We start from the raw sequence: 23,504 nt of genomic DNA, 5'->3' as shown, positions 1-23,504 counted from the left end.
TCCAGGGATGCATCCAGTTTTGTGGGGCTGCCTCCCTGATACCTGAGCAACTCCAGGAAATGCTGGTCACCCTGTTAAAGAGAGAAACAACATGACTCCTCAAAAGGACTTTTCAGTGTAATCCTTCAGAACAGGATGAGAAGGGCACTATTGTAGGAAGAGAATTATTCACAGTATTCAGCCTGTGTGTCTTGCTTAACTACAAATCTAAAGCTGAAACACCAAAACCATGGTTAACAGGAGAGACACAGGCTGTCACATCAGAGATTGATCGGATTGGGAGATATAGAGAATTGGAGATAAAAAGGAACTAACACTTATCCACCATCCACCATGAGCTAGGTGCTGGACTTGGAAATGCAAAACCTTATCCTGAATTCTTATAAAACGTGACAGGTAAGTATTCCTTTTTCTTAATAAGGATGAAGCAACTCAGAGAGCCTGAGAGCTGCTGAAGGCTATGTGGTTTTTACTGGTAGAACAAGGTTCCAATTAGGGTATCACAGACTAAAAAGCTCATGCTCTTTCTGGGACCCTGTACCAATAAACAATTAGAATAAAGAAATCATTGGACTATTTATTTTTGTAGGAAATTAATCTGTTAGTAAAATAAGCAAATAAACTAATAAACAAGATGACTAACAGGAGTCTTTTAGATGTGCTCCCTACCAGCACATGTATCCCTGCAATGGATTAACCTACCTTGAAGATGTTGACATAATCTGTGACAGAACTGTAGTGTAATTTGTTCTGGTTCCACATGGAGCAACTGGAGTGGAGAATAACTGAATGAAGAAGGAGGGAGGTGGAACCAGGCTCTGGGTCCTTCCTTCTGGCCGTGATACCTGATAGATTTCGTTACCTGACACTCAGAGCAGAGAGTAACACAGGGTTTTTTCCTGTATCTTCCACACTCAGAGAGCTACCCTAAAAATCTATTTCAAAAATTAGAAAGTGGTTTGTTTTGCTCTGAATGTCTAAGCTTTTCTTTTCATTTAAAAATGAATAGGGACGCCTGGGTGGCTCAGTTGATTAAGCAACTGACTTTGGCTCAGGTCAGGTCATGATCTCCTGGTTCATAGTTTTGAGCCTTGTGTCGAGCTCTAGGCTGACAGCTCAGAGCCTGGACCCTGCTTCAGATTCCATGTCTCCATCTCTCTCTGCCCCTGCCCGCTCGTGCTCTGTCTCTGTCTCTCAAAAATAAATAAACATTAAAAAAATTTTTTTAAGTGAATACACTACAGTCTCTCCTATATTAAATGCTCTCATATTTTCAACACCTGCAAAACAAACACAGGTCAAAGAATCTCGGCAAAGGCTATCAAACTAGTGCTAACTCATTTAAATTAGTGGAGAAAGGAACACAGCAAATGCAAGTCCACAATTTTTATCTGTAAACTTTCATAGCTTAGCTTTACCACAAAACTCACACCTGTTTTTTTTTTTAATTCATGAATTATTCAATTAAACTTAGAATTGATAAGATGCAATTAAACTTAGAATTGATAAGACTGACCATCAGGCTGACCAAACCAATTGCTTAGTGACTCTACCTCCATTTTCATCTCTGCTTCTGTTTACCAGTTATACTTAGTGGGCTGCAAGTCACGTCAGCTCTGGGTACAGAAAGGAGGTGAAGAAGGTGAATCAGCCTGACACCCACTCCTCCAAGCCCTATATAAGAACCACCGGGAATTCTTACTTTCTGCTATAATGGCTGAAGTCAGCCTTTTTTGTATCTTAAGTGGGAGATAAGTTATTGTTCACTTAAAATAGGACGTGGTGATTTAGCATGGCTTTAATTGGATTTGGGCAATAAAAATACCCTTTGCTACTGAAAAAAGAATGCAAAACTTGAACATGAAGGTTATACAACCTCTTTACAGCAAAAGAGCAATCTTTTTTTCGAAAGGTTGTCCTCACAATAGAAACTGATTTTATATTCCTAAATGAGGCATGGGAGACAAAATCTGCTCTTGAAACATTTCAACTTTCTTCGGTGTTCTCTGTTTAATTATAATTGCTTCCTATATGAACCTCCCCAGCTAGCAATCTAATAACCATTAACGGAATTTATTTACTGTTTAAATTGCTACTTAAAGTTTAGGCTTTGTAGCAAGGATTTCGTCAGGTAACTAATAGAAGGTTTGGCCTTTTAAGTCAAATCCTTGCCTCATCTCTCCCTTCAATGTGTACACAAGGACTTTTCTTGTAAAAAAATAAACTTGAAGTCCTAGGAAAGACTTGGTTTTTTGGGGGGTGGGTGGGTTACAAGATAAGCAGATAATTATATGTATCTAAATACCTGCAAATCTGTTGAACTTGGCAAAAGTTTAGATTCTTTTGTTCTTTTGAATAAGCACATTTGCGGATGTGAATCTTAGAGTTTAAAAATGTATGAGACTGACAAATTAAAACAATAAAAATGGATCTGCCACACTCAATAGGTCAACATCTTTTCATTTCCTACACAGGAGAGAAAAAAAAAAAAAAACACAGTAGTAACCATCCTAGAATTTAGGAAGCTTGTAATTATAACTCTAGTACGTTCCTTGGACAGACCTTATCTAGCATTTTACCAAATTCAAATAGAATATGAAATTTAGTGTTTTAGTTTTTAAATTTTAATATTTTGTCCATTTTTAGATGAGTCTGATTAGAACAAGCACAATTGCGTTCTGTAGTTATGAGGGCTAAGAATATCGATAAAATGGTATGTTTCCAAATGATAACTAAACAGGAAATTGAATGGCAAATTTTGAGTAAACTATTAGATAAACTGTTCTTAAACTCAAGGACCATGAGACCATTCTTTTAAATTGTTCAACAACTTTTTCAATTATGGTTCATTAAAATGCAACACATAGAGAGGATAGAAAATATATTTTCATAACTTTCTCTTTCGATATGTTTCCAAATTGATCACTAATCACTGAAGGAATAGTAGCAATGTTGATGGCAATTATAATTAAAATAGTATGAGACACCATATAAGAATATAATTTGTAATATCTTAATTTTGAATGATAATTTGTTACCTGTGTATGAAGACGCTAGAAGAAAAATGTCATCAGTGCAAAATGCATTTAAGATATGTTTCTCTGCAAACATTGATAGGAAGAAGCAGCTAGGATATGATCAAAACATGAGACTTGGGGTCGAAAGTCTGGGCTTGGAGGTATTTTCACTTGCTTACTGTATGATTTGGAACAATTCTCTCATCTACAGAAATTTCAATTTCCTCTTATGTAAAATAGGAATATGAATATCTGCCCTATAAGCATCTCCAGGTTAGCAGTGAGGATCAAAAATCAAAATGAGATATTGCATGTGAAAGCAACAGTAGCGTTCTGTTCAGTTATGTTTTGCACAGATGTGGCCTCAGTTTCCATATTGAGGTTTGGATCTAGAACTCAAGGGGAAAAACAAAGGTAAGGTACATTGGTACATAATGATACTTAATTTAAAATGGTTTTATTTCTGTCCTACTTAACCCTGCAAAAGAAGGGAAGTGGTGGTCTAACAGCAAAAGCTGCCCTTTATTAAGTGCTTTGTTTATTGCCATGTGTTTGCACTGCAAACATTGCAAAACTAAAGCACATGCTAGATACTGAGAATACAATATCCTTTGCCCTGTCCAAATTCAAGAAGCTTAAAGAAGACAGTGGTGATGCAGTATAGTGTTAATAATGAAACAGTTCACAAAAAGAATAGTCTTGGGGCACCTGAGTGGCTCAGTAGGTTAAGCATCTGACTCTTGATTTTGGCTTAGGCAATGATCTCACAGTTCGTGGGATCGAACCCTACACTGGGCTCCGTGGTGCTGACAGCTCTTTTTCTCTCTGCCACTCTTCCACTCATGCTTACTCTCTCTCCCTCTCAAAATAAATAAATAAATATATTTTAAAAAAGAATAATCTTAATCCTTCTTTATATATGAGTAAATTGATCTCAGGGATATTAAATAACCACCCCAAGGCCATTCAGCCAGCAGGTGGGAGCACCAATGTGAGATACCATCCATCAAGTTCCAAAGCCAATAATTTTGACTGTACATTTGTATTGCATCAAAATAATTTTTTTGGTGCTTCCCTAGGGACCCACTAAAAGCTCTAAAAGGTAGTTTGGAAAATAAAAAAAAAATAAATAAAAGGTAGTTTGGACATTAAACTATTCCTTTGTAAAGTTATTTATGTACATAATGATGTTTGAAATGTCAGTTTTCAGAAGAGAAATATATTTTATATTCTTTAATATGACTTTTTGCTTAATACAGCAGTCTTAAGCTCTCATTAAAATTTTTTAAGTATATATTTTAATGTTTATTTATTTATTTTGAGAGAGAGAGAGCACGAGCATCAGAGGGGCAGAGAGAGAGGGAGAGAGAATCCCAAGCAGGGTTCACGTTGTCAGTGTGGAGCCTGTCACGGAGCTCGACCCCATGAACCGTGAGATCATGACCTGAGCCAAAATCAAGAGTTGGACATTCAACTGTCCGAGCCACCCAGGTGCCCTTTAAAGTCTCATTTTTTTTTTTTTTTTTCAACGTTTATTTATCTTTGGGACAGAGAGAGACAGAGCATGAACGGGGGAGGGGCAGAGAGAGAGGGAGACACAGAATCGGAAACAGGCTCCAGGCTCCGAGCCATCAGCCCAGAGCCCGACGCGGGGCTCGAACTCACGGACCGCGAGATCGTGACCTGGCTGAAGCCGGACGCTTAACCGACTGCGCCACCCAGGCGCCCCAATGTTTACCTATTCTTGAGAGAGAGAAAGAGACAGAGCATGAGTGGAGGAGGGGCAGAAAAAGAGAGGGAGCACAGAATCCAAAGCAGGCTCCAGACTCTGGGCTGTCAGTGGAGAGACTGACATGGGGCTTGAACCCACGAACTGTGAGATCATGACCTGAGCTGAGGTCAGACACTTAACCAACTGACCCACTTAGGTATTCCTAAATTGGCAGATTTTGAGTGAACTAGTTTGGCTTCCATAATGTGGGTGAGCCTCATCTAATCAGTTAATGGCCTCAATAGGCTGACCTCCAAAAAAGAAAGAAGGAATTCTCATAGCAGATGCCTTTGGACTCAAATTGTAATATTGGCTCTTCCCTGGGTCTGTAGCCTGCTGGCCTATCTTACAGATTTTGGACTTGCCAGCCTCCATATTCATTAGTGAGTTCCTTAAAATAAATCTGTGTGTGTGTGTGTATCCTATTGATTCTGTTTCTCTGGAGAACCCTAACTAATACACTGTCCAAAGTGTGATGAGCAGACCTGCAGGATCTGTATAACCAGCATCATTGAGAGTTTGTTAGAATGCAGAATCTCAGATCCTTCCCTCCTTGACCTATTTTTTAGAATCTGCATTTTAACAGTGTCTCCCGGTGATGGTGTGCAGAGCTAAGCTGGAGAAGTCCTACCCAGGATGATCAGAAACTCAAGATGCTTTTTATCTCCTTCTTTTTCCTTTTCTTTTTATGCTTATATCTCTGCTAGACTTGGCACGTGTCTTCATAGCATGTGAGGGTCTTTTGATTTCAGGTTGGTTGATTGCTCTGGGGCAAGGAAAAGGTTAATGAGGTAAATTTTTGCTGGTTCTATTTGACTACTACCAAAGTTTCAAAAAAAGTAATAAAACTCTTTCCAGTTCTGTAATCTAACTTATTGCCACTAGGAAAGCTTGTTCATTTCTCTTTGGGTTGATGAAATAGAGGCAGGAACTGCTTAGCTAAGGAAAACACAAATATATTTTAAAGGGTCATGAGTATCTGAGATAAGAAATGTATACATATAAAATCATAATAGACTCATCTCTATAATTGTTGGATTGTGTTAATAAAATCCCATGCAGAGAGTGCTTAGCTCACTCAGTGGGAAGAGATTTTGACTCTTGATCTCAGATCATGGGTTTGAGCCCCACATTGGGTATAGAGACTACTAAAAAAACATAAATATAAACTAAAAAAACTCATTCAAATGATATTTGGAGAGCACCTATTTTATGCTAGGCATGTGATAAGCACAAGAGACAGAAATTTTCATTTGTCTTTTTACTTTTATTCATTTATTTTTTTAAGTAGGCTCTGCACTGAAAGGGCTTGAACTCATGATCCTGAGATCAAAAGTCACACGCTGTACTCATTTCTGTCTTTAAAAACTTTACAATCAGTTCAGTAGAAGGATAGATGTGTAAATAAGGAAGAGCAGTAACATAGTACAGCTGCCCCCATAAATTGCCAATGAAAGGAGGAAGTCAAGTTTTCTTCAGCTAAATTCTTACTCTTGTAATTTATTCCACCTAAAATAATCAGCGGAGATTTCTAAAATGGCTACTTCTTCATACCTTTCCTTTCTTAGGAACCATGAGTATATCTTTACTCTCGATTGAATTCGTTCATTCATTTCTCATCAAATACTTATTGAGCACTTCCTATGTACCAGGTGCTGAGCTTGGCCCTGGAAACCCAGCTGTAAACCAAATAAAAAAATGTCTAATGGAGAGAAATAGTCCACAAGTAACCACACAAATAATTATATAGCTACATTTGTATTATGTGCTATGAAAGAAAAAGACTTAATATGACAGCCAGTTACAAGGGAATGTTATTTAGATGAGGGATTAGAAGAAGCTTTCCTGGGAGGTGTCATTTTCACTAACTCTTTTTTTTTTTTTTAACGTTTATTTATTTTTGAGACAGAGAGAGACAGAGCATGAACGGAGGAAGGGCAGAGAGAGAGGGAGACACAGAATCAGAAACAGGCTCCAGGCTCTGAGCCATCAGCACAGAGCCCAATGCGGGGCTTGAACTCACAGACCATGAGATCATGACCTGAGCCAAAGTTGGACCCTCAACCGACTGAGCCACCCAGGCGCCCCTTTCACTAACTCTTAAAGTAGGAGTAAGAGTTTCCCAGGTGAATGGATGTAGGATGAGGGTTAAGCATAGAGAAGATTCCATAAAAGAAATACTATTTGTGAAAGATGTGTTGAGGGAAGAAAAGAAACTGATACTGGAAAAAGAGAGAAGGTGGACCTTGATGGCTGGGGTGTAAAGGGACAAAGGAACAGGTATCAGAGTGGAAAGAACCAGATCATTCAGAGTCTTGAAAAAACTGGAACTTTGTTCAAAGAGCAAAAGGAAGTCATCACATCTGTTTAAAAAGGGATCAAATGTTTAGAATACACTTTTGAAGGATCATTTTTACTGTCCATTGGAAAATGTTATGGAATGGCCAAAAATAGATTTTGGGAGACATGTTAGGACAAAATCCAGGTTCTCTAGTTTGACATTCAAATTTCTCAGAGTTGAGGCCAAATCTGTTTCCAGTCTTCGTTATCACTTCTCTCTCACATGAATGTGCATTTCAGCCAGACCCATCCATTCTCTCTCCCCTGAACAGGATTTGCTCACTCCTGATTTTTGGCTTTCCAGAACACCTCTTCACTACGTATTTTTTTCAAGAACCAAACAAAATTTCATCTGTCCTCAGTACCCTGGTTGAACATTGCTCATTTCTGTAAATATCTCAAATGGCTACAAGGTTGAAAATTTAAGATACCATGGATTATAACAAACACCAATATTTTGAATCATGAATAAAGTGAATGTACTGCTGAAAAATTCATGACAAAATCTTAACATTAGACTGCTGAGATATGTAAAGTGGTCATTTTAGTTTAGCATTGCTTTGAAATTTCTCCCATCTATTCATGTACTTATGGGTTTCTCCCTTTCTTAGGTTCTATAAAGCACTTAATTGTTTTTTCAAGAAAAGTTTGATCACAGTAGTTTGTCCAGGAACATGTTTTTTCCTTACCATTAAGTTTAAGGCCAATAGCACAATATTTAATATCCTTGCTTATTGGATACATGATAACTTTTCATTTCCATGCTGTTTCATGAAGACATTTTAAACAACAATTAAAATAGGGGTGTCTGGCTGATTCAGTTGGTAAAGCATGTGACTTTTGATCTTGGTGTTGGGAGTTTGACCCCCACATTGGGTGTAGAAATTACTTTAAAAAAAATCTTTCTTTGGGTCATCTGGGTGGCAGAGTTACGCGTCTAACTCTTGATTTCAGTTCAGGTCATTATCTCATGGTTGGTGAGTTGAAGACCCACATTGGGCTTTGTGATGACAGTGCAGACTGCTTAGGATTCTCTCTCTCCCTCTCTCTGTGCCCCTCCCCCACTCTCACACATGATCTCTCTCTCTCTCTCTCTCAAAATAAACAAATTAATTAAAAAAATCTTAAAGGGGTGCCTGGGTGGCTCAGTCGGTTGAGCACCGGCTTCAGCTCAGGTCACGATCTCACGGTCTGTGAGTTCGAGCCCTGCATCGGGCTCTGTGCTGACAGCTCAGAGCCTGGAGCCTGTTTCGGATTCTGTGTCTCTTTCTCTCTCTGACCCTCCCCCATTCATGCTCTGTCTCTCTCTGTCTCAAAAATAAATAAACGTTAAAAAAAAATTTAAAAAAAAACCTTAAAATGTGTAGAAGCAACAATGCATATTAACTCAATTGGAGTGGAATAATATGAATAGCAATGATCAAGGTTAAGCACTGCAAACAATGAATGATAAGTATGTCATGACTGCTGCCTAGCCAATGACAATTGTAAAACATCATTCATTGTGAGATGCATCCTGGTTTCAGAGATGTGTAAGTGAGAATACCAATGTTCACCTTAGAATTGAAGACCTATATTATATTTATACCATTCAATTGATACTTACATTTTACCATGTATTATTATTCATACCTTTTCTTTCTTAGCTCCAGTATACTTTTACTTTCCATTGAGTTCATTCATCTAGTCATCCACTCATCAAAAATCTTTATTGAGTATCTCCTATATGCCAGTGTTGGACTCTCCCCAAATGGACAACCATCACTAGCCCCACCACCCTTACCACCACCATCCCCACCCTGCCAAAACACACCTAAATCCATAGCATTGCCATAAATCCAGTCATGAAGTTATTAATGTAAAGATACAGTACTTGGGACTATGAATGGATTCCTAAATTTCTTCTTCTGATTTTTTTTTTCTGATAGTGCTCTCAAATTAACATTGGATAAAACTGAAGTATATAAATCCATTGGCAAAGCTGTTTGTTTTAGTCGAAATGTTATGAGTCTATATATGCACACAAACGCATGAACACAGATATACGCACATACATGCATATACACATTCTCTGTGGAGAAATTATAGTCTATTGAACATATAACTACGTTATTAGCCATACCTATTTAACGTTTCCCTGTTAACAGGTACTGTATTTAAAGGGAAGTATCTCATTTCACTGTCAGGCCCCTCATGAGGTGTGTATTATCACCCACTATTTGCAGGGAAGAAACAGCCCCACAGAGGTTAAACAACTTGCTCAAGATATATGGCCAATGTTCCTTCTATTAAGCCACTTTTAATATCTTATAGGTAGTTAATATCCAACAGTAACAGTTTCACACAATTTTTCTTTTCAGACTTTTATCTTAATTATGTTATATGAAAACTTTCATTGCTTTACAAAGGGACTTACCTGTGGTTTTTTTGCAGTAGAACTTTGTTTTAAATGTATGCTTCAATTTGTCAACTACATAGGTGAGCAAGAAGAAAATAACATGGTAGTGCCTAGCAACAATCAAAGATAAGTCTATAAAGAAGGGGCTTCTGAAAAGATCTTTAATCTTAACAACACAACATCTTTCTTTTAACTAGAATATTATTTAAAATGATTGATAATCTACCTTTTTTCCAAGAGCTTTCAAATAGCTTAAGATAAAAGATAGTATTCACACCACAAATTAATTAAAACTGGAGTAGGATAGCTAATAATTTCATTTACAGAATCATCCTAACATAAGGTTTTCATTTGGTATACTTTTTTGGTGACAAAGGGATCTTGTGAATTTTATGGGATAGTTAACTAAGTTTGCTACTTGAAACAAACTTATGTCCATTAAGAAATGTCAGAGGCAATTACAACATCAATAAATTCTAAAGATGTGCATCTCTTGAGTACATGTATATATACACATACATGTATATACATACATGTTGATTAGAAGCTAATTATCAGGACCAAATCTTTTATAAAGAAATATTTGTGTGAAATTTATCAATCCATTGGGCTTCGTGTCAATTCTTTTTTCTTCTTTTACATTTAAGAAAGAGTATCTTTCTCTTTCACACCTGGCTGTCTGTGGACTCCTTACCCACCACCTCAGTTTTAGAGATCCATTCAAGTTCCTTTACAGACATTACTCCCTCTGAGAAACTTTCCTGATCCCACATACCACACCCAAGATAGAGTTCATCACTCCCTCTACATATATATTTTAAGTCTGTTATCACATGTATTATGCTCTATAGTAAATATTTGTTTATCTGTCCTGTAGACAAGTTCTAGGAGGGCAGGAGATACTGTCTTATATCTCTAGTATTTAACGTTGTGCCTGAGGTTAAAAAAAATTCAACTGAAATACAAAATAATAATAAATACTTCTTTAGTACTTACTTTGAACCAATCTCAAGGGTTAATATTTTACACATATCTCTTCAACCTTCACAAAAACCTTTGGGTCAAGAGTTACTATCTCTCAGAGAAGGCATTAGGCTTAGGGAAGTTAAGTAACTTGCCTGTAGCTGCACAGCTAATAAGTAACAGAAGAGGGCATTTGCATATAGGCTTATCTCCAAAGCGCGTGAACTTAAAGTATTACAGAAAAGTAGGTATATTGGACATATATAGATATTTACAAATGTAGGGCATTTTTCCATTAGAAGAATTTCAGAGGCTTAGCACTCAGAATGGAAATTCCAAAGTTGTGGTCCCAGCAATCTCCCCAAGTCCTTTGACCTCACCCTCCCTCACACAGCTGACAGCTTTCCTTGCTGTGTCAGGATATAGTACATTTTCCACTACTCCCCCAGCTTCCTCTATAGCAAGATTTCTGAAACTCAGCATTATTGGCAGTTAGGGCTAAATAATTCTTTGTGATAGAGGACTGTACTGGGCATAGTTAGTTGCTTATTGGCATCCTTGGCCTCTACCTCTACCAATAGTTCCCTAGTTCCCTCCCTTGCACCCCCAGTAGTGAAAAACATAAATATCTCTAGATCTTGCCAAATGTCCCTTCGGGGATCAAATTGCCTAGGAGAGCAAGTCGGTAATGCTACCAGTCATTTTCTGTGACTTAGAATCTAAATCCTAGATAATTAGCTTCCAAAGGGCTATGAACATCATTCTTAATCCACTAGTCCACAATCACAGACCTAGTGAATGCTTTCCTCTCCACTTACTGTAACATCCTTTACGCTGAAGATACACAATGAACATTAACTCAGTAACAAGCGATTGCACCCTAGGCTTGTAGTTTTGATTGCTCAGGTGGCAGGGCAGATGATTACAATCAGACCAATAGTCTGTAAAAGAATCCATTTCCAAAGTTTAAGCTTAAAGGTAGAGTGCTAGTGAATGAACTAAATCAATTAGGCTCTATCCTAATTGGGTAGGTGAGAATCCAGGTGATATCTAGACCTGATGCAGATGTTGACTGTATGGTTGCTCCTGCCTCTGGACAGTTCCTCACTAGCACAGTGACAGGTTGGAAACATACATCCCGTGGGATATCCTAGCCATTAGCTCAACAACATAGTGGGTACTAAATGTATCCCAAGGCTCTGTATGCCCTAAGGCTTGATGCATGCTAGGCCTCTTGGTTACTAGGTTTTATAATGTTCACAGTGACCATTAGATATGCATCCTTACATGCTGTTCTGAACTTACAAAGATGACTTTCTAACAAGAGTCTCAGGAACAGTTTTCTGGTATGACCAGCTAGATATTATGACTACTTTGTGCCTACTTTCGAGCAGGAAAACCAGGTTTGGGCTACAAAGAGTTCACTGAGCCTGTTAAGAGCTTGGAGTAATGAGAGATTATAAATATGGTATTTACCAGAGCCCTGCTTGACTGTAAGCCCCACTGATGCAAGTCAATAAACCAGATGCTATTTGGAGCACAAAACTATGTCAAAATGTGTAATTGTGTTGCCTTAAGTGCTAGAGATGGTCACCTAGGTTTGAAAGTCACATGAATCTGAGCAGCCTGGCCTCAGGTATTGTTTTTTGTTCCAAAGCTCAACCACTTCCCTTCACACTATGACGTATGCTCTTTTTTCCCCCTCTACTTGATTATCCTCAATTTGCTCTTAATAAGTAATTATCCTTTTCTAGGTACAAAAGCAAACTAAGATTATGAGCTAAGGGCAAGAGGTAAATTCCAGCAAAAACTGGAAGAACAAGAATTGATGAATTGTTTCGACTTTTTTCTTAGTTCTGTATCTTAAGAATGTATTTTTTACCTTTTTTTTTTTTAGGGAAAGGTTTTAGTGAATCATGAATCTTAAAATTAAGAATAAACATAGCAGGATATAGCTGCTTAACTATTAATCAAATATCTCTACATTTCATTTAGGATTTGGGATATGAGCATGGTGAACATAGTTTTATTTAATGAGTAACATTAATTCTGTTGCATCTCTCTTAGCAGAACTCTTTGGCTATTTTGGTAGCCATAACCATTACCGTTGCAAAGACCTGGAGACCAAATCCGCTATTGAGAATGCGTCCATGCTTTTCCAATTTCTGTACTCTCACAGCACTTTGCTTGTGCCTTTGCTATGAAAGTCCTGTCTTGCATTAAAGTCACTAACACTCTCCTTTTGTATTGCATCAACTAGCTCTATGATTTGTAAAGTGTAGACATCCAAATGAATTGAAATGCCAAGTTATTTCGGTGCCTAAATTCCATTCCAAGTGGGTCCTTGTATTAAGCCAAATCATTTATTCTTCTCTGTACATTAGGATTGTTTTGAGAAAAAAGCTTCTTTCTAATCTCCTTTAATAGTTTATTTTTTTAAAGTTGCCAAATAAACCTGGCTTTTAAAAATTCTTTTTTTTTTTTTTTTTTTTAAATTTTTTTTTTTTCAACGTTTTTATTTATTTTTGGGACAGAGAGAGACAGAGCATGAACGGGGGAGGGGCAGAGAGAGAGGGAGACACAGAATCGGAAACAGGCTCCAGGCTCCGAGCCATCAGCCCAGAGCCTGACGCGGGGCTCGAACTCACAGACTGCGAGATCGTGACCTGGCTGAAGTCGGACGCTCAACCGACTGCGCCACCCAGGCGCCCCTTAAAAATTCTTTAGGTCAGGGCGCCTGGGTGGCTCAGTCCGTTAAGCGGCCGACTTCGGCTCAGGTCATGATCTCGCGGTCCGTGAGTTCAAGCCCCGCGTCGGGCTCTGTGCTGACAGCTCAGAGCCCGGAGCCTGTTTCAGATTCTGTGTCTCCCTCCCTCTGCCCCTCCCCCGTTCATGCTCTGTCTCTCTCTGTCTCAAAAATAAATAAACGTTAAAAAAAAAAATTCTTTAGGTCAATCAGAATGCAGTTTTAGATAAAAATGTAAAACATTTTCTAGTCATAGATATTTCAATGCTAACCTTTTTTTGTTTGCTGTATTTCTATCTCCCCCCCCCTTTTTTTTGACTCTAAGTGAATATTTCGAGTTTAATTTGACCAGAGATGCACTCTCATTAGTGGTGTTCACATTTGTCTCTCATTCACATGGTTGTCTCTCGTGTTGTACGGAGGGTGATGGTGTGGCAGCCAAATGAAATCCAAGTATAGGATGTATATAGTCTGACAGCTTTATCATCCTAGGAATGACCAAACCAGTGATTAAATGTTCCAGATGTATAATCATTCTGATAACCAGTTGGTCCTTATTTTAAAATTCTGCTCTGGGGGCGCCTGGGTGGCGCAGTAGGTTAAGCGTCCGACTTCAGCCAGGTCACGATCTCGCGGTCCGCGAGTTCAAGCCCCGCGTCGGGCTCTGGGCTGATGGCTCGGAGCCTGGAGCCTGTTTCCGATTCTGTGTCTCCCTCTCTCTCTGCCCCTTCCCCGTTCATGCTCTGTCTCTCTCTGTCCCAAAAATAAATAAACGTTCAAAAAAAAAAAAAATTAAAAAAAAATAAATAAATAAAATTCTGCTCTGGTCTTCTATCAGTGGAAACCCACCCACCCTTGGTAGGTCACAGAAAAATAAGGCAACTGTCTTAATTAGAATAGAAATTAACATAACTTTTACCTTAATGAATATTGAAAACCAATATTGATACAATATTGATGTAGCTAGTTCATGATACAGTATTGATATAACAAGTTAATGCCATATTTTTCTTTTTTAAAAATTATTTATTTATTTTAGGGAGAGTGTGTGAGCAGGGGAGAGGGGCAGAGGGAAGAATCTCAAGCAGCCTCCATTTCATCCTGGCTTAGCATGGAGCCTGACGGGGTAGGGGGGCTTGATCCCAGGATTCAGATCATGACCTGAGCCAAAATCAAGAGTCAGACTCTCAAATAACTGAACCACCCAAGCGCTCCTCCCCCATTTTTATTTTTCTTTACTAAAATAGTGGGAAATATTCTGCACAAGATGACAAACTGTTCTTGATCTATAGTTTAATCAGTTTTCAAAGTTGAGACTTTTGCATCTGTATCTGGGTCCTTGGGCACACTTAAGAGAGGGAGGCAAATGGCCAATTGTGGGTATAAATGCTAGTGAAACTCTAAACCCATTAAACCTTTGAAGAGTTTGACCTATATGCTCAAGTTAATAAATTACATCAAAACCCATCAGTTACTTCACAACACTGTGCAAAGATCAAATTCATTTCTCTGGCATCATCAATATCTTAACTGATACATCCTGGAGGCAAATAATCCTGGAGACAAAGTGTATTGGAGAAAGAAGTTATGCGAAAAGTTTGGGTACTTGGTTTTGTCTTTCTTTCACCCACAATCCCCAGAGCCTGCTCCAACATGGCAGAAATTTGACAAGGCCTTCAAATCTCAGTGCACATAAATGAATGTTTAAAGTAACAACCAAAGTAACAACTGTCATCTTGTCATTCTTAAATGAATCTCAATAGAGAGAACATACAGGTTTCTTAAAAGAAAAAAAATTGAAAGGCAAGAAACCAGAAATATAGCTAAGATCTCCCTAACTGCTTAGCAGTCAGTTGACAGGTTTGCTGCATCATACTTTTAACCTCTCACAATATCAAAATAATGGCCGCTGGATTATAAACTCCTTATATTTATATAGGACTTTTTGTAAACTTTATAGAGATTAAGAACCTGGGGTGGTTATTCCTCCATCTCAAGATGACCTACAACATTTAAAAACTCACTCACTCAAGTTACAGTACCAGCTGCTCTCAATCTGTTTAGATAGAAATTTAATTTTCCATATTCTGAAAATGAATTTTATACTGTTATATATTCTAAACATTTAACAGTTTCATTGGAAGCATCTTGAGGAATCCAGTTTTCCTGTTTATCTTTAAGTAGTTTTCATCAGGACTTAACATGTACTTATACAGTCTCTTCGAATTTCAGTTGGTTATCACTAGATTGTGCATTTAAGCTAGTGAATTATGCTTTATATCCACTCCATTAAAAAAAAAAAAAGGCGCTAAATTAAGAAGCAGTTCCTCGGGTCAGTAATTTTTCAAACTGTGTATGACTAGTGGAGTGATTAAAAATGCAAATTCCTAGGCAATACTTTATGACTCTGAGTAACCATGAGGGAGGGGGTCTTAATTTACTTTTTCAATAAACACCCAACTGTATCTGATGCGATGTGTCTGTAGAACACTTGGAAAGCTGCTTGCATGCTGAAGAAAAAATGACTCAATTTCTATTCCAAATAAATCCTATCAGCGCGTATGGCAGTTTTTGATGAGTAAAGCTAATTAGTCAGTTTTTGTGCTTTACAAATCCTGAAAACCATACAATGAACAAGAAACTCTGCCCAACTTTCAACGTTGTAATTTCTCTTAGACTATCAGGATTAAATCTAAGAGTATTAGAATTGCAACACTCAGAATCCCAAAGTTGAAGTTTAGAGTAAACCATTTCTAAATTAATTTAACCTAGTGTCTTCTGGAGAAAGTTCATAGGACTATGAAGGTCCTTACAGCAAGGTCTTGGTTTAGAAGGCTGCATATTTCCTTGAAAGCAGATTTTAAAAAACAAAACAAGACAGCCTGTACTATGATAAGACCTAAAGAGGAGCCTCAGAAACAGGACCCAAGATTAAACAGTGACAGGTAAATCATTTTCTAGACTTCCGGTGATTCTTGGCAGCAAGAGGTTTGCTTTGGAAGAAACAAAAAAAAATCCTCATCCACAAAGTGACTAATTAATGAAGTGACATAATTATTGCCAAGTAAGAAAACCTAGTATTTCTTGAGATGGGCTATAGCAGCCTGCAGTGTATTTGCTACCAAAAGACAAATGCAAACACGGGGACTTCTTGCTGGGTCGCATCTTTTTCCCAAAGTACAATTTAACCAATTCTCTGGATAATTTGATTAAATAAGACAGGGCCTCTCAACTGGCTTCCTCGGACTTGAATTATGAGGCCTAGATTGGATGAAATTTCATGATATCCAACACCCGAATCAAAACAAGTTATGATTTCTGTGTCTTTCCTAACATAAGAAAGTTGTGGTATCATGGTGATAAACTTGAGTCTGAAACCAAGACGAAAAAATACAGCCATAATTGGCTAAGTGAAAAAAACATTTTTGCCTCAATTACAAGCATTGATCTGTGTATGCTGCATGCCTGACACAGAGGACATTCAATAAATGTTGAACTAAACTCGTTTTTCTGGTCTTGAATTAGCCTCATGGCTATTCTTAATACTTAATTCTGTATATAAAGAAAAAAATCTAATTGTTAATCTTTTAGGGAAGTCTCCTGAATGAGTTTAAGATTTAAAAGAAAAAGAAAACAAGGAAAACAAAGGGAAGCCAACAAATCTGTAAAAGGCAAGAACAGTAACAACGATATGGCCAAAACAAGCACTCATGATTAATACAGGTGAGTCAAATGCTGGGTTATTTCCCTCCTGATTGCTAGAATTATCTCTGAAAAAAAAAAAAAAAAATCACTGAATCTCCTGTTTGAAGAGTTTATAGATAAGTGAAACTATTTCACGGAAATGCTAACCTTAACATAAAATGTGGTCTCTTTCACTTCAAAAAACAAAAACAAAGCAAAGGTAAAATAAGACAAAACAGCTCAGTTTAATTTCAAACGTTAATATATTTTCTATTTTATATTGAACATATGCATCTGTAACCCCTCATTTGCAGCAACTATCACATCCTCATAAAAGGGGCAAAATTTGTAAGATGCCTCTTAAAATAAATATTCTTTTTTATAAAATAATAAAACTTCAAATAAATATTCTTTACACTAAACAATATGTTGAAAAAATTAGAAAATAAAGGTTGAATTTTACTGTAACTGTACAATATACATGAAGTCCAAAGGGAAATCAGAGTCTTACAATAAAGGCTTTTCTGTAAGGCAAAATACAATCTAAAAACATACTGATTGATTCACATTCTTCCGAATGTACAACATATTAGTATAATATTTTGTGACTGTGCCATATAGCATGACACAACGTGTTTTTCACAGTTGCAAATATTATTGTATATACAAAAATATAGCACATTATCTCTGGAGAAAACAATGGGGAAAAAAAAAGTCATCTGCTAATTTACAAATTTTGCAAGTACTATTCACAAACAAAAACTTTGCCTGGGAGTGTCTGTTGTTTTAGCTTATGCAACACGTGGGTCCCCAAGTTCTGTATCCCATACCTTGAGCTCCATTAGCTGAGTTCTAACAAGCGTATCAGTTAAAACGGCACATGGACAAAAAGCATTTCACTGCAAACAGCGAAGGCTATCCCAACCCTCTATTAACAGTGCCAAGATTCTAACTGTTTAGTTGGTTGCATATGCGTTAAAAAAAAAAACAAACAACAAAAAAAGACAATCCTTATTACTGTCATATTCCTGATTAATGGTGCTATGTTGGTTTTTCAAAGTTCCTGGGTGGGACAGTGGGAACTTTGCAGCAAACCGTGTTTGAGTTTTTACAGCGGCATCCAGGCCGGTTAACCCGGTCATAACACCCCTGGCACAATTTAAGGCAACCCTTGGCTGGAAGGTAACACCATAAACAAGGCAAAAAAAGGGACATGACGCCCATGGCAGACCAGCGTGTACAACAGTGAGACTGGCTGCAAGAACACGGGTTGTCCGCACAGTTATCCTCGTCATCATTAGAACAGTGATAGAAGAGACCTTTCACACAGCACACGCAAGTCCCATAGTCAATCACGTTTTGGGCTGAGCAAAGGCACTGCTTGTCGCAGATCCAGTCTGATGGCAGAGGCCTAGGATAGGTGCACTCCTTACACTTGCACTTGCCACAGTCCTCACACCTGTAGGCGTGCAGGCCCAAATCTTCCTTGCTCAGTGGCTTAAGCTCACCTGGCTTGAGCTCCGATTTGGGCTGCACTCGGATTATCCCATCAGCGACGGGTCCCGAGGAGAAAGATGGTCCCAACAGTCTCTGTTCAGAGGAACTGCTGCTGGTACTTGTCCTCGTACTGCTCCGAGACCCCGAACTGACTGTGCTGATGGATCTGGACAAAGAGGCTCGTGCGGAAGAATGGACCTGTGGGTGCTGGAGCCTGGGGGGCTGGCGGTGCTCGGGCAGACCATGGAGCCTCTCGTGTTTGTGCTGAGTGGAGGGGCGAGGAGCAGGCTTGAGCCCAGGTCTCGGGACCACAGTAGGCCCCTCTGTGTACTCATTGGTGTTTCGGATGGCTCTGATCTGATCCAGAGACAACACGTGTACCTGCTGGGTGAGGGCATCTCTGGGGTCGGGTTCCCCGCGCTGCCTGCCACCGTCACGGGGTGTCTGCAGCAAGGACTGCGACCCGCTGCCACTCTGAGCTCTGGCCTCCATCAGGTCTTGGAAGTGTGGTCACTCCAGCGGGCTTAGAACACATCTGAATTCCTGCGGAAACCAAGAGGAAAGAGCTGGTTTACACTCCAGGATACTTCCCACTCTCCGCCTACCTGGATTAACTCTTGGCTTTCCACTCCCCTAGAGAAACAGGATTTGAAATGGAGTGGCTATGGAGGCTACCAGAATAGCCATATGACCAATACCATATCAAAAAGTGCAGGTTATGGAAGGATTAGACAATTCTCTAATCCTGTGTTGTGTAGTTACACAAAGCTGATCTTTGTTTCAATCACACAGGTAACGATTCCTTATTCAAATGAACATAAAATTGCAAGGTTCAGGCTCAAAGTAAAGATTGCAAGAAACTAACGTTAGACCATAACATTGCCGCCGACATACATGAAAGTTGAATACTTTTTCAAAATTGGAAATAGGTTTTTAAGTTTGTTGTGGTCATTTTTGCCTTAAACATCAATAAATGCAGCCTAGAAAGTCTTTCTTGGTTCTTATTTTGTCTGTTTTTACATCAGATACCTTTAACTATGACTTATCCAGTATTCAGGAACTTTTTAGAATACCGTAGAATGAATGTGACTTGCAAAAAAGAAAATAGTCACCCCCCAAGGAAGTTACAAATTTTACAACAGTCATGCATTATTAAGTATACAGTAGCAAAAGTTATAAATTAAAAACAAATCCATTCAAATCCTATTAAGCGCCAGCAACACAAGAAAGCAAACTTACACAATCATCAACCAGCAGCCGAATTTATTTTCAACTTCTCAACAACTTGAGGATCAAATATTTTACAGCCTGATAGCCTAGGAGAACATCTTAAATTCTGTAGCATACAGATTGTTCTGTTTTAGAAATAAATTATGTCAAAAATCTTAATGGCTTTGCCTGTTTCCAAAACCTTAATAGTTCAGGACATAAACCGACTAGTGATAACAGGAAGTGTTTCAAAAATTGGTGTCACGTCTCAAATCTATCATTCTGACAAGTAATTGCAATCCCTCTGTATATTTCAAAACTATCATCCCCTCTGGCAAGTCTACAATGAACAAAAACGGGCAAAAGTGGACCTTCATCCACTCTCCGATTTTTATAAAAGAGAGACGCAGGCAGGTGACACACGCCTCCCAACTCGGAACAAGGCAGAGCTGGAAACCGGATCTCACTTCCAACAGAAAGGCAGACAAGACAACGTTGATCTTTGCTTTCACTCCGTTTTATCGGCTCTATCGGCGTCCCAACACCGTCCCCAGCAGGTGGGACTCAGTCGGAGCCCCGGGGGACTTTTCTCCGGGGAGACTGACGCAGCCCAGGGGCTAAACTGCCCTCCCCCTGCACACAATCCGAAGACTGCCAAGCAGGAGGGGGCGGGGGGGGGGGTGCCGGCGCCTCCCTAGGGGACGTGCCTTGAAACGCTGGAGCACACTTCCCCCTCCCGACCTACGGGCTAAAATATACCCCACCCCAGAGCACTGGAGAGAGCCACTCCGCCCCCAGGCAGGGGTCACGCAGCCCACCGCAGGGCGTTCTGGCTAAGGCCCTTGAGTGTCGGGCACAGGTTTCGAGCCCTGCCGCCGAAAGCCCTGACTTACCCGCTGCCCGGACAGGTCTAACCCACGTACACTGGGCAACTCCACCACGCACTGACCGAAGGGGCATTGCCTGCGATCCGCACACCCATCTCCTTTTGGGTGGAGAGAAAAAGTGAAAGGAAAATTGCTTTATAAAAGAAGGGCAAGTCCCAGGGCCTCACTGAACAAACCGGGTCTGCAGGACGCAGATCCCTGGTCTGGAAACTTTCGCGCAGATTTGCTTGCAGTTTTAGCATCTTTGATAGGGGGGTTGGGAGGGATTTTTTTTTTTTTTTAACAAAAATGACTGCTGCCCATTTCTGGCCTCCTTCGCAGCGCACGCCACCCACCCCCCACTCCCCACTCCGAAAGTGCTTAGAAACCCCCAAGAAGAACTGTGTGTGATCAGACTAAGGATTAAGGGGAAAGGACTTCAGCACAAGGGTGGGGCAAGCACAGAAATGGCTTTGTAAAAACGCACAAGATCCCGAATTCAAAGCAGCAGCAGCGACTAAAAAGTAAATCAGCCCTTCAAAGGAAATAAAACTATCCTCTTTGGGTACCTATTTTCAGGTAATGGAAAACGATCGCGACCGCTTGATGACTTTCTTCCTGTGCTAGGTCAGCCCAATCTTCCAAAAATAAAAAAAGCGTGACCCAGGCCGACCACAGAGAACGGAAAAAAGAAAGAGCTGCTACTTCCGAAGCGTAGCCCCGGCGTCCGGCAGGGCGACGTTCCCACCCGCACCCGGCTAGCCTCGGTGCCGGGCACCCTGCCCAGTTTTCACTCGCGGGGTCTCGCTGCCCCCGTGAGGCGAGCGACCCGACCCGCGAGTCCCCGGTCCCGCTGGCGCCCCTGCCTCGGGACAGCCTCACCCAGGACCTGCCTTCCCCGGAGCGGAACAGGTTAGAAATGCGGGCGCCTACAACGGGGACCTGGAAAACACAAAGTGTTCCTCCTCCCTCTCCCGCTCTCAGCGCCGAATTCGCGGTCAATGTAGGGCCAGCAGCCGACTCGCGACGAGCGGTCCGCCACCCCAACCCCCCAGAGCGCGGGCGCGTGGGGTCCTGGGGCTGGGGACACCGTACCCGGCGCGCACTGCTGCCCCCGCCAAGGCAGGCCGAGCCTGGGGCGAGGCAGTTCCACAGGCAGCTCCCTGGATCCCCCCTGGGAACCTGCGGGGTTAGAGAAAGGGAGGCCTGAGGAAAGACAGACCCCACTCCCGGTCCGACTGCATCTACTCCATGTTGCCCACAACGCGCCGGCCACGGCGCCAGGAGGGTAAGAGCCAAACGTGCCTCACCGTGATCGCGGCTTTGCACCAACCCCTCTCCGTTGGATTCTCTTCTTCCCAGCGATGTGCAAATAAAATCCAGCCCCGATGCAAACTTTTCCCCCTTCTTCCTAACTCTGCTTCAGTCCAAGTTCCGAGCGATCGGCGGGAGGAAAAAAGGCGAGGAAAATCCCGAGCCAAGTCCCCAGCCGATGAACACTCCGGGGTTCGGGGCTGGGGGCGACCCCCCTTCTAGAAACGCACGCGGAGTATTTCCTTTTTCTCAATGAACTGGAGGCCGAAGCGCCAACGGCGAGTCTCCTTTCCTGGCAGATGAGCGAAGGAGAAAAAGAAAACGGCCTTACACAGAATCTAAGGCCAGATGGCCAAGTCGTGCGGCCGCGGCCGCGTCGGAGCGGAGGTGGCGCGGGGGCGCGGGCCGGGCCGGGCGGGCGCGGGGGCCTGGGCGCTGCGCGCTCCGCCGGCCCCTCTCCTCCGCTCGCGCTGCGCCGCGCGGCTCTCGGCGGTGCAGACTGGGCGTTGTGGAGGCGCGGCGGAGAGGCCGAGGCGGGGGCGGTGGGTGCGGAGGAGGAGGTGAAGGAGGAGGAGGAGGGTCTGGGGCCCGGCCGGGGGGGCTCGCCGTTGGCCTGCGCCCTCGCCTTTCCGGAGGAGGCAGGGAGCTCTGCGGCGGCCGCGGCAGCAGTAAATGGCGTCATGTGGATCCGAGGCGGAACAGAGCAGTTGTTGTCCCAGAGGATATATCGCATCCGGTCCCAGCTCATTGGCTCCGCGGGGCTACATTCACTCACACTTCAGCGCCCGCCAGCGCTCCGAGCCGCAGGAGGCATTCAAAAGGGCAACCGCGCCGCCCCGCGCGTCCCCGGGCCGGTCCTGCAGCCCGGGTGCCGTCACGCGGGACGCCCGCGGGGCCGGGCTGGGCACGGCGGGGTCAGTTTATCTAGTTTCAAGGAAACACTGACCTTAAGGTTCCCCAGAGGCCATGAGGACGAGCTTTAGGCTCGGACTGACTTATGGAACTTTCTCCTTGCCATTAGGAAAAAAGGGAATGAACATTTAAAACTAATCCGGGCCACGCAGTGTTAGCATTAAAACAAGTTGCAGGTTTTAAGAGTTTATTCGGAATCCATTTCAAGCCCACTTCTCCCCTTTTCTGTTCCCCCTCGAGGGGGCGACGGGGAGAGGAGAGGGGGGAGGGGAAGGGGAGCGGGAAGTGAGGTGGGAGGGCTATTGGTTTATTCTTTGTCTTCTGGATTAACCCGATTATACACCAGGCACCAGCACAAACCGCCTCCCCCACCTCACAGCCCTGTAGGAGAGGAACGGAATGCAGATTCGGGTTTCAAGTACTTTATGCTCTGGCCGATATTTGCTTTTAATTGTGTCGCTCTGTAGTTTTTGTTTTAATATTAGATTTTTTTTCAAGAATTAGCTATAGATGGAGGCTTTTTGAAGATCTTTCTGTTTTGTTTGACGCAGTAGGTGAAGGAAATTCTACAGTCTATGCCTTTTAAAAATTATTTAATTCAATAACACATACAGGATAACTCAAGGTCGACATGACGGGCTTCTGAAACGGGAGGGGGCTCACTGTTCCACTGCAGATTTCCTTCACTCAACCAGAAGTCATCATTTCCGACTCCTCTTTGTCACCTAGAACGTATCCCAAAAAGATCCTATTGTACATTTTGAAGGTGGTCTGTATTTTCCCACTT

General features: G+C 41.3%; 1 protein-coding gene, 1 long non-coding RNA gene and 1 pseudogene across 2 annotated transcripts in view; 2 read left to right on the top strand and 1 right to left on the bottom strand.

Moving 5' to 3' along the window:
• The window catches only part of LOC147584676 (uncharacterized), a 54,923-nt gene extending 37,770 nt beyond the window's left edge, over nucleotides 1-17,153 (top strand). The window contains exon 3 of the long non-coding RNA XR_015252340.1: nucleotides 16,827-17,153. This is a non-coding gene — a long non-coding RNA (uncharacterized LOC147584676). The remainder of the gene's footprint in view (nucleotides 1-16,826) is intronic.
• A 10-nt stretch (nucleotides 17,154-17,163) lies between these two features.
• Nucleotides 17,164-21,939, bottom strand: SPRY2 (sprouty RTK signaling antagonist 2). The gene is made up of 2 exons (XM_025924678.2): nucleotides 21,802-21,939; nucleotides 17,164-18,959 (listed from the first exon to the last, which is right to left on the bottom strand). Exon 2 carries the CDS (start codon nucleotides 18,906-18,908, stop codon nucleotides 17,961-17,963), a length of 948 nt encoding a protein of 315 aa, XP_025780463.1. The 5' UTR covers nucleotides 18,909-18,959; nucleotides 21,802-21,939; the 3' UTR covers nucleotides 17,164-17,960.
• Nucleotides 21,925-22,784, top strand: LOC147584675 (uncharacterized; annotated as a pseudogene).
• Nucleotides 22,785-23,504: the final 720 nt, after the last annotated feature.

This window comes from Puma concolor, chromosome A1 (genome assembly GCF_028749965.1).
Source record: "Puma concolor isolate L17-30 chromosome A1, mPumCon1.1.hap2, whole genome shotgun sequence".
NCBI lineage: Eukaryota > Metazoa > Chordata > Mammalia > Carnivora > Felidae > Puma > Puma concolor.
Note: the sequence above shows the minus strand (reverse complement) of the source record. Positions and strands in the feature narration are given on the sequence as shown.

What these genes read in the sequence shown, in the direction of transcription:
- SPRY2 (XM_025924678.2), bottom strand. Translation starts at nt 18,908, where the DNA reads ATGGAGGCCAGAGCTCAGAGTGGCAGCGGGTCGCAGTCCTTGCTGCAG.